This window comes from Lepidochelys kempii, chromosome 17, assembly GCF_965140285.1.
Source record: "Lepidochelys kempii isolate rLepKem1 chromosome 17, rLepKem1.hap1, whole genome shotgun sequence".
NCBI lineage: Eukaryota > Metazoa > Chordata > Testudines > Cheloniidae > Lepidochelys > Lepidochelys kempii.
In genome coordinates this window covers 10,413,069-10,424,794 of record NC_136396.1, presented here as the reverse complement: position 1 = coordinate 10,424,794, position 11,726 = coordinate 10,413,069, and the positions used below count along the sequence as shown (strand labels likewise).

Here is an 11,726-nt window from a genome sequence, read left to right as displayed (position 1 = left end):
ACAGAAGCTGAATCACCACCTGCCTCCTGCATGTTTTGTTCTCTAGCCTGATTTCTGCATTTTAGTAAGTTTTTTTAAGTTAATAAAAATAGCACCACGTAACCAACTCCACCCCTGCCCCCTCATGCAGTGCTGGGGAGGTACCTGTCTGTCTCAACACTAAAGAAAATGAATGTTCAAGCCCTGTTCCTAACCCCTGGGAGTAGTTAATTTTCCTTCCTGCTTGGTATAATTATGCTCTACCCAGCTTCAGGAGTAGCTTATACTAGAGCAGTTTATAGGGAAGAGAGGGGCTTAGAACTGATCAGTTTTTCAAAATAATCTTGTTCTGATTCTCCAAGAGGGTGTTGGCTTTTCCTCCCCATCACTTCCAAAAAGGGACTCCGAGCTTTTTCCCTGTCAGTGGAAAGGCTCCACTTCTTAATACAAATTTGCTGTAGCTCACAAAAGCTTATGCTCAAATAAATTTGTTAGTCTCTAAGGTGCCACATTTTTTTTTTTTTTTTTTTTTAGAAACCCTTCAGACTCGATCCCTTGTTTTGAGTCGTTTCAGGCCACATGAGCCTAAAAGCCAGCTTCCCACCTCTGGCCTCCCACACTGGAGTGGGAACAGGACACATGCCTGCTAAGTGTGAAAAAGCAGTGTGTGAGAGAGGTACCTGCTAGAGCAAGGCAGAAAACAAGATGCACATTACCAATATTGCATCACATGCTGGCTCAACACCGCCTGGGTTTGTTTTTTAAACTCAATTCATCAGCCTTACAACCACCTAGTCAATATTTTCTTTTAAAATAAATGCCCTGGCCAAGGAGTGGTACCCCCTTCAGCCATTTCCTCAGGACAGTGCAAAGTATTTCAACTAGACCTTGGGAAAGAATGGGTGTAAACTTAAAAGTGGATCTGTAACAGCATCTGAGTCTAGCCTTGTTTCAAGAAACAATCAGGAGCAACCAGCTGATGATTAGGTGGTTTCCTCATAAGGCACAGACAAGAATGTAGGTTTGGAAAGTACAGTAACGAGATACCATATTCAACACCAAATCAATTCTAATGACTAATCGCAGTGCTGCCTAGGGTTAAACAAAGTTGCTCATTTGGGGGGCTATTGGAGGGAGGAGGAAGAAATGAGCAAAAAAAATACAGAACTCCACAGAGAATTGTAGCTATAACAGCAAAGAATCTCACTCCTTTTATGCCTGCACTGTAGGAAAGAGAGCTGCAGACACTGATCCATAAATTAAACTACCAGGATCAAAGTTCTTTAACCCTCAACAGTTAAAGAGGTTTTTCAATTCCAAATTCCGCACACAAAGTAAGCCATGCATTGATCGTGGTAGCAAGTGGTTTGTTTGTTCTTGGGAGTGAGGGGACATGCACAGAAGGAACCACCTTTGCAATCACTGTCTGATGTGAAACTTAACTGCTCAAGACTGAATAGGCTAGAGCAAAATGAACAGCTCACTCTTGGGGAATTTAAATGAACTCTGGGCCTCCATCACAAAGACATCAGAAGATGAATTCATCTGTTTAAGTTATCGATGGAACCTCGCACTCAAGTGGAACCATGGATCTGTCAAAAGGTGAGGATGAGCTGCTGCTGCTTTTCAGGATTTTCCCCAGCACCTTGAATGAAATACAACCGCCCTTGTTATGATGCTTTAATTGCAGTTTGTGTACTGCCAACCTCTCCCTTTGCCTCCCTAGAGGTAGTTGAGGTTTTAGGAGGTCTGAATTTCCTAAAGTATTTTCCTTCGTGCAATCATTGAACTGGAAGGGATCTCCAGAGGTCATCTAGTCCAGTCCCCTACACTCCCAGCAGGACTAATTATCTAGACCCTCCCTGACAGGTGTTTGTCCAACCTGCTCTTAAAAATCTCCAGTGATGGAGATTCCACAACCTCCCTGGGCAATTTATTCCAGTGCTTTACCACTCTGGCAGTTAGGAAGTTTTTCCTAATGTCCAACCTAAACCACCCTTATTGCTTCTTGTCCTAGCCTCAGGTTAGGAAAAACAATTTTTCTTCCTCCTCTTTGTAACAATCTTAAACATACTTAAACTGTTGTCCTCTCAGTCTTCTCTTCTCCAGACTAAACAAACCCAGTTTTTTCAATCTCCCCTCATAGGTCATGTTTTCTAGACCTTTCATCATTTTTGTTGCTCTTCTCTGGATACTCTATTTGTCCACATCTTTCCTGAAATGTGGGCAGTCATTTCCCATTTTGTATGTGTGTAACTGATTGTTCCTTCCTAGTTCCATTTGCTCTTATTGAATTTCATCCTGTTTACTTCACACCATTTCTCCAGTTTGTCCAGACCATTTTGAATTTTAATCCGATCCTCCAAAGCACTTGCAACCCCTCCCAGCTTGGTATCGTCCGCAACGTCTAGCAAGGAAAAGCTCCTTTTAACGAACATGATCTTGTCTCCACCACGTCATCTCAGCACCTCCCAGGCATGCTTCCCCCCTCACCAACCCTGCATGCTGGGAAAATTACTATTACCCCCATTTTACAGATTGGGGACCAAAGCCCAGAGAACTCCACTGCTCAAACATTCTGCAATAAAACTGCTCAACTAACACACAGTCAACACTGCAGGGAAGACCAGCCCAGGGGTCCAAACGCCCAGGCTAACACCCTAATCAGGACCATCCTTCCTCTCCATTTATGTCAACTGCTTTTAGTGGTGCAAGTTAAAGAATGAGCAGCCTATCCCTGAGAATGTTGCTCTAATCACAGTTCTATCAATTCTGATTAACCCAAATCCACAGTCACATCACCCACTTCAGGCCCGTATGGCAGGCAGTGGTACATACACTGGTTATTAGTGGGACCATAAAAGATACAAACTTCATCCACTCACTAATCAGGCTGGCAAGAGGACAACTGAATGTCACTTTTCATATAGTCAGTGGGAGGAGGGGGGGGGGAATATAACAGAGAAAGCCGGCAAAAGCAGCAGGAGGAGGAAATTATTCATGATGAGTATGAAAAAATAGATACCTATTTTTATCACTGCTTCCTTTCCCAAAGGAATTTCCAGGATTTGAGTTCATGTCAAATATTCTGCAAGGATACATAATTAGCTGCAACTTTACCTTTTAGTAGAGCAGAAAGGCCAACATTTTAACCCCTTCTGTGTTGAGTGGAATCCAGCCACCTTCCCATTCAACTGACTGAAGAATGGGCTACTCGGACTCCAACACTAAATCCCACAGCAGAGAATTACTCCTCCACCCACTACATATGAAACCGAATTCTGAAACCCTCCCAAACACACCGATCAGTTGCCTCTCAGCTTTCACAGAAAAGTGCCCTGGGAATTAGTCTTCATTATTTGTCAAGCTTCTCTCAGTAAGGCACTCAAAGTAGGGCTAAGCTATCCACCAAGAATGCAGGACATGGAAAGTCAAATATGTTGATTTCAAACTTGAGCATGTGCGCACAGGGGAGGTGTGTGTGTGTGTGTGGGGGGGGGGTTGAAACTTTCTGCTGCCTTGTCTTCCACACCATGAATGGAATTACTGACATGTTTAAAATTACAGAAGGCCTTTTCTTATTTGACCTGCTGCCCAAGATGGCTGGTAAGTCAGGCGACCTCAGCAGAATGAATTTTCACATCTACCTGTATCTCAGCTAGAAATCTCTGTTCCGGCCCTGGCTCAGTCCACAGTCTTAGTACAGCCAGACAAGGAGAGCATCAATGAAACATGAAAAAAAAAAACACTCACTCTGCTGAATTCTTTGTCAAAGGCGGCTAAAGATCCAGAAGTTACAGCATGCTGCACATTGCTGGACAATTTGGACAACCCCTTCCAAACCGGGCTGGCAAGTCATCTTTTTCTAATACCATCCAGGCTGTACTTGTTTATTCTGAGAACTAAAAAAAATAGAAATGCCTTTCATCAGTGTCAAATTCACTCCCTTGCTACCTACCACTAGGACATTAGACAGCAAGGGATGGGGAGAGAGACTTCCCACTGAACAGATAAGGGTGTTTTAGAGCAATGGGGACACAAATGTAGGGCTCAAGAGGTCACCTAATCCATCCCCTTGCACTGAGGCAGGCTTAAGTATGCCTAGACCATCCCTGACAGGTGTTTGTCTAACCTGTTCTTACAAAAGCATGACTGGCATTCCAGATCTCCCTAGGTAACCTGTTCCCATGCTTAACTATCATTAGAGTTAGGAAAAATGTTGTGATATCTAACCTAAATCATTAGTCAGACCAGCAAAAGATTTCTAAAAATAAAGTTTGAGTTCTTTTTCTTGGCCTTCTGTTTGAGCCTTTCCCACAAGGGCTAGAAACTTCCAACATCAAAGCTCAAAGTTTCTCATGCAATACATGATTCCAGGAGCTGTGCCTTCAAGAAAAAACACCAAATGTCATGATAGCTGGCAACTCTAGTATGGCAATTGCTAAGTTCTATAAGCCTTTAAGAGTGATCATTCACTGTAGTACAGTATCCACTAAATGTATTATGTGGATGGACCTTTCAGTAGGTTGCCAAAGTCCAATTGCATCTTCCCACTCCCTCTGCTAAACTGAAGCTTTTCCTTTCATTATAGCATTTACTCTTAAGTTCAGCAGTTGCTGTTAAGGTACAAATACTGTGGCCTTCTGTATGGCTCTCATTTCATTCTAGCACAAAGACAAAGCCCATTTCTTTTACGTACACAAGTCAACTAGAACCACCGATAGGTCCTCTTCATGCAGTCACAAGATAATCTCCATTACAGAAAACATACAGTTGCTACTGTATTCAATAAAATGGTTACTTCTGAGTTCTAGGGAGTCACGCAAGTTACAGTTTAACCTGTATAAACCACCACCTGTTCTTTGTCCAGTAAGAGATTGGAAAATCCCCACTCACATAACTCTGCTTGTCTAACAAAAGCAATCCAAAATAAGCAACACCAAGCTAGCTTTACCTGATGTGCAATTTGGTACAAGCAAAAGCTTCCTTTCTAGCCACAGGGAACAATACATTTGTAGTTTATCCTCCACCTCAAACGCATTCAAAACAGTAGCGGCGTGATTTAAGTTATCAAGCAAAGCCTCTTCCCAACGCAGAAGACTGGACTTGGTACAAGCAGCCTTTGGCGTTTGCCAGGTAGCACATATTGAGCCTGAAAAGGTTCATAGTTGCTTCTCCTTCACTGATGGGGTCTTACTCATTTCCCGTTATGTCAAACCACCATTGTAGTTTTCCTGCTCTTGTGCAAGAAGCCCTTCACACTGGGTCCCCTCTACCACAACTGTTTCTCAAGTAGAGCTTTCTAACTCAGGTTGAGTGCTGCATATTAAGTAGCTTATGCTCAAAATTTTCTACTCTTGAAGCTGACAGCTGCGGAAGGGAACCATCCTCTAGATAAGGTAAGTCTTGGACAAAAATTGACCTCAAACAAGCAAGCCTTGCAGAGAGATGCCACTGCAATCTCTCTGTACTATTGCTACAAAGCATCATGAAGGCCATTTCAATAAACCTAAATCCCCATGCTGTGCTGATACCATCAAAAAGACAAATAAGTGTTCCATTAAAAGTGTTACATCAACTGATGCTTGTTTAATAGGAAAGGACAAAATTAGGAGGTAAAGAAACTAAAAATAATGGGAAATAAAGAGTTAGGCAGCTTCCTTTGAACTTTGCAGTGTTGTACCTGTGTCAGTCCCAGGATATTAAAGAGACAAGGTGAGTTAAGTAACATTTCATGGGACCAGCTTCTGCTGTTGAGAGTACTTCTCTCTCACCAACAGAAGTTGGTCCAGTGAAACATTACCTCACAGACCTTGTCTCCTTGAACTAGTCCGTCAAATTTTCAATTTGCATCACTTAAACCCAAGATTCTCATTTATGTAATTAAGTTAATACTCTTATAATATTAGAGCTAACTAATCAACTTGAACTATTTACACACTTCCTGGTTGGAATGGGTTTTGGAGTTAAAGTGTGGAGTAAAATCTGAAGGGTGAACCTACAGAAGCTTTTGTCAGAATAGTTTTACTTCCTGCATCCAAGGAAACAAAAACCACATCTAGTTTTATATGCATTTAATAGTTTACCAATTGGTACAATAAGATTTTTTTAATATGCAGAAAACATGAATAAATTTTGTTTTACACAGTCTGAGAGCAACAAATCTTACTGTAAAACACAGAGCAGTATTATATACATTCCTTTACTGATTTTTTTATTGTGTCATATCTTCAGTTAACTCCTACAGTTTGGGAACGGTTTTCTCCAACTGCCACCTCTACATCGTTCTTATGAAAAAAGTTGATGTTTGCCTTCATGTCAATGTCAGGATCAAATTCTAAACTTGAAGATTTCACTAACTTATCTTCAGAATGAACTGGGGGAAGCCTGAAGGATAGGTAGGACAAGAAAGCAGCTACTTACATGACACAGTGGAAAGATAAAACGGCCAGTTAAATCCAGTCGTGACTTGTAAATCCAGCTCACTTCCCCCATCCCCCCAAGTGTTCTTCCCTACCATTTTTTACAAGTACTTTTCCCTCCACTCTTGGAGATTATTCTTTGTAGTAACTAGGTTTCTTTGTAATACACTGGACTTTATGTACAGCTGGACAGAGAATGAGCGGTCTAAGTGCCTTTTTCCTTCATTCAGTTCAGCAATTTTTAATCTTCAAATGGTTAAAGGATTATCAAGCCACCACGGTCAACAAAAAAAGGTCTATATTTTTTCTTTTAAATAGCTTTTATGGGGAACAGAAGCTATTTAAGAGTGATATTAGCAGGCAGTTCACAAAAACAGGAGGAGGCAAACAGAAGAAGCAGGGTACTGACAGTATAAGTAGACGGCTTGGTGAGTCTATAGCCAAAGCTTTCAAACCACTACAGTGCTCCACAGCCCTTGGAGAACTTGCTAGCAACTAGTTTTGCTTTGTTTTTTTTTCCTTTTTAATTAGTGCCCTGGGCACATCATTGGTCACACCATACACAAAAGCAGGACGGCTTTTTAATCTTCTAAAGTGCAAGATGCTATAAAACATCAACTTTCAGATTATGTCTAAACCACAATAAATTTTGCACTTTCAAGAATGCATCTAGGATTTCCTGGGCACATGAAGTTAGCGTGGCACTGGAATGTCTGTCTGTTCTCATTTGTTTGAGCAAATAATTCATATTTGTCTATTTGGGAATGTAGTACTACATGTTTTCTTTTAAAAACGCCAATTTTAGTAAGGAAAGTGACAAAGCAGCAGTGAACCTCTAAACCCTCCAATAAATTCCTTTTCCAATCCAAACCAGTAACCTCGTCATTGTACTTATCACAGGAAAGGCACAGGATTAGACAGCTGACAGAAAACATTGAAAAGAGTGAAAAAAGATCAACACAGTGTAATATCAAGGGGCTACGCTGCAGGAAATCCTCAGAAACCCAACTCCTGTGTTGTAGCTTTCACTTTTTGTCTAAAAACAGGGCTTTAACTTTTGATCCATTTTAGGACCATCCCTGAGATTATTCACTGCTTATTAAAGGAGAAGATTGCAAATTAAGTGGTTGCAAGTTAAAATACTCAGCAGGGTGTTTCACTCTCTCAATCAAATAAAATGCTGCTAACAAAACTTTAGCTCCTCTTTGTCCCTGTAAATCATTGCATGCTACAGGGGAAAAAATGCAGCGCACAATTTCCACATAATCGGTACCTTGAAGTTTCTCATTCATGTTTATGAATTATGTACACGTGTGGGGTTTACTTTACCCTTAAATAACTGAAGTTGCTAGATCCTATCAGGAATTAAAATGCAGTACTACTTTACAGTTGCAGATGTATAAAGAAATTTTAAAATGCACTCTCAGTGTATTTGGAATTCTCAAAATAGGACAAATAAATAGCAGCAAGTTTTTTCCAGTTGAAACAGCTTAAGCAAAAACAAAGACTTCAAATTTGTGTATGTTTTACTGTGGAAAACATTATCGTGAATGATATAAACCACTAGATTTAAGGAATTAGCCTCCATCTTCATCTGCTTTCAAAATATATTAACACTCAGTTTCCTCCCCTACACCAGAGGCATGTTTATGCAAGGAACCAATAGCAGAATCCAGGTCCTTCTGGTGGTTTTATGGACCCTTTTTGTATGTGACTGTAGGAAATTAACAAATCTTACCACTCACCATTTTCTCCTTAGTGTGTGTACACCCTCCAATCCAATGCTTTCCATTGAATCATTTCTTTAAAAAGGGACAGTTTTAAAAGCCATGTAAACAAAATGAATAAAACAATGCACAGAATAAATTCACCTATTAAAATGTCAGACTGGTAACTTCATTATATTGCAAATTTTAAAGTGGATTTTTAAAAAGACCTGGTTAGATAAGCAATGGATTTCTTTATTATCTACAATGGAATTTGTCACAAAAATGCTGATTAAAATATTCATTTGATATTTTCGTTCACTTCGGATCAAAATATGTAATTTTAGGGATATGCAAATTAAAACTTCTACCAGAAATGGGTTACTAATTACCAAATCAGACTAAGATTTTGTTTGGTTTTTAACATTTACCTGATAGTTTCATTCCCACACTTGGGCGGCTCATTATAAGGCTATAAATGTGAAAATTATTTTTAGAAGCTTGTATCAAAATCTGTAATGGAGTCAGTCCATCACTCTACAATCAGATCCATTTTAGTGCTTTATTGAAAGAATTTGAATACTGTACCCTAAGATCTTTCTTACACAGACCACAGTAAATTTTGATGCAAGCTATGTTAAAACTTGTTATGTTTTATATTACCTCACATTTCAGAAGGGTTTGAGGGGGCACTAACGAACCCCTGTATTCCCCTGCTTCCCACATAGAATACAGGGAGAGTGTCCTTTGATATTGGGTAATGGGCATTGCACACAAACCATGTCAAAACCAAACAGTAAACTGCTACCACAACGTAGTCACTGCAGAGATTAAGCTCTAGTTGGAAATTAGATCATTAAGTTCTACTAGGAAGGAGGACGCCTCTTGGAAGTATGTCTAACAAGAAAAGCATTAAGCTTAGAAGTTTTACATATAGCTTAACCACTGAATGACCAAATAAAATAAATATATCACATCAGCTGCTACTAAGATGTGTTCTCTTATTTCAGATTTACAAGTTAATTTGTTTATATAAATACACCACCCTTTGCGCAACAGGAGGCCAAAACAAATGTATTCTATTGATTTGGCAAATGGGTCATGACAAAAATCCCAAAGTTTAATTAATTCCCATTAATTACATATAAGGTTCAGAAGATTCTGAATTGCAGCCTTATTATCTAGTATCCTTAGAGAAGATTTATTAAGCACACTTAAGTGATGTTCTATAGATACACATTTCTGAAAGAGCCCTACAAAACTTTTCCCAAATGAGGTCACCAATTCAGGCACCAACAGACAGCAGAAAGAAAAACAGGTATAATTATACAACATAGAACGACACCGTCAGCTATTCAGTTAAGTGCCCTATTTCAGTTATCCAACTTCTGCCTTCATAGGTCTGATGTGACCAATGCCAGCCCATGTTCTTAAACCTATGGTACTTCTAGACAACGTATGTAAATTTACAGTATACAATTTGGATTCACCATGCATGAATACTTTGTGTGTAACATTTAATAAGCTCAATCTACATCCAGAATAATTTACATGAAAGGACAATATTTATTTAAACAGAGCTCAATGGATAACCATGGTATTTGAGTGCATCCAGAGGAAAAGGGGGTCAAATGTGACTTCAATCAACGGCACTCCCACACTTTTACTGTTTGATCTACGCTGCCAGTAACCACATATGGTGCTGTCTTGTGGAAATCTGTGAGAAAGAGAAACTCTTATTAAATGAATGCAACAATTTATAGTGTTCTCCCTCCCCTTCAAAAATATCTTTTCCCCCCCTGAAAAGACACAACAATGCTATAAAGATCAAGGAGAGACCCAGCATGTAAAGTCTTTGAGGCAGGGACCATCTTTTGTTGTGCCAGGCACTGTACAAACACAACCGAGTCAGGGCCCATGACAAAACACTATTGCAACAGAAAACCATAATAAGCCTAAGAAGCATTCCCTAGAGTGTTGATGGTAGTGAGAATTAACTAATGCAAGTGTTAAAACTCCCCAGCCCAGGATGTTACTGGAAGGGCGAAGTTAAAAGATCTTGCAACATAATTTCAACAAAAAGCATACTCCAAATATTCTAAAAAAGGGTGCAGATCTCGGTTTCCTCTGGAGTTCTGCTCAGGGAACTATGTTCTGAATCTGAGCCACAAAGGTCCCAAATAAGATAAGCGCTCCCTCCCCAGTGATTGTTCAGCTGGAAGAACGCCGGTGTTCTCAGTTCCCTCAAGGAAAAACTCTCCCCTTTCATACTGGAATGTTTGGATCTTATTAACATTTAAATCATAAGCTCTGTGGGGCAGGAAAAAAAGCCTTACTCTTTTTTTTTTTTTAATTTAAGAAAGTGTTGTGTAAATATATGGCTGTATCAAGTTTGTAGCATAACTTAGGGTGTACTAGGTAGTCAGATTGCTATCAGTTGGAAGTAGGCTCAGGTCTCGCATCCTTTGGCTACAAATTCAAGACACCGTTAAGTAACTTCATGCAGATCAAAGTGTTTGACTTTGGACATCAGCATATACCATGTTTTTATTCCTGGAGTAGACAGATTTAGTACTGATCAGGAATGGATGTGTGTGTATTTCACAGGCTTTAAAAGGGGACTGCTTTTCAGGGGAATCTGAGAGGCATTATAAATCCTGTAATCAACTTCTGATCAGGTCAATTGGTGGACAATATGTATTGGGAGGGCTAAGTGAAGACTTCATCACTGAAAAATTAAGAAACATTAATAATCCTTAAAAAGCGGGTGCTATAAGATTTCAAATGTATATAACATTAACAACTTGATGTTATCTAACCCTCATCTTTTCTTTACTTCCCTATTGACTTTACTCCTTTTAGCAGTGAAACCCCTGGGCATGCAGAAAGCCTGACTCAAGTGCTAATTGTGATAAACACACAAATACTTAGTGGCCTAAGTTTCAGGCCTATCACTATCTTGACACAGAGGGTTTAAAAGAACCAAAAAAATTCTAAAGACTACAGAAAAACCACCACAGCTAGAGATAAGAGATTCTATGATAAATCCAGCATTTTTCGTGTCTGGGTAGTATTTTAAACTTGGGGGGGGGGGGGGGGGAAGAAGATTGAAAAGCTAATAAAGCAAATTAGCACAAAACAAGAGCGCACACGCACACAAAGTAAAGTATTTAAAGGGACAGCTATTTTTAATACACTGTACACACAATCCCCTTCCACACATACTGGTAAAATGTTTCAGACCAACAACATTGCAAGTTAAAGCTTTTTATCCTGCTTCACCAAACCTGCTTCAACCCTATTCGAAGGGAATTTAAGTGGCTTGGAGGCTAGAATATGTACATGTCTCTGGCTTGTATGCTGAAACTCAATCAATGCATGTGGAGGTTTTTGATGGAATCATTATCCACTAAAAACTGGTTTGATAATACATAAGCTAATGGCCATCAAAGAGTAACTTTTAGTCAACCACCAGCCTAAGAGGAATGTGAACCACTGAGCATACATTAGGGTTTGTTTTAAATATAAGTGGTTGACTAACCTTACAAAAATCTTGAATAGCAAAAGTATTTTCTACCAGATTTTCTCCCTGTAATACTGTATTGCTGATGTACCTTAA

The 11,726-nt window shown here is 39.6% G+C and overlaps 1 protein-coding gene across 3 annotated transcripts in view; it reads right to left on the bottom strand.

The window, feature by feature from the left end:
* Nucleotides 1-6,038: 6,038 nt before the first annotated feature.
* The window catches only part of PAFAH1B1 (platelet activating factor acetylhydrolase 1b regulatory subunit 1), a 64,446-nt gene continuing 58,758 nt past the window's right edge, over nucleotides 6,039-11,726 (bottom strand). For all 3 annotated transcript variants that reach the window (XM_073316046.2, XM_073316045.2, XM_078849290.1), the window contains one exon: nucleotides 6,039-9,824. In XM_073316046.2, coding sequence (XP_073172147.1) covers nucleotides 9,751-9,824 — 74 coding nt within the window. In that variant the 3' untranslated portion in view covers nucleotides 6,039-9,750. The remainder of the gene's footprint in view (nucleotides 9,825-11,726) is intronic.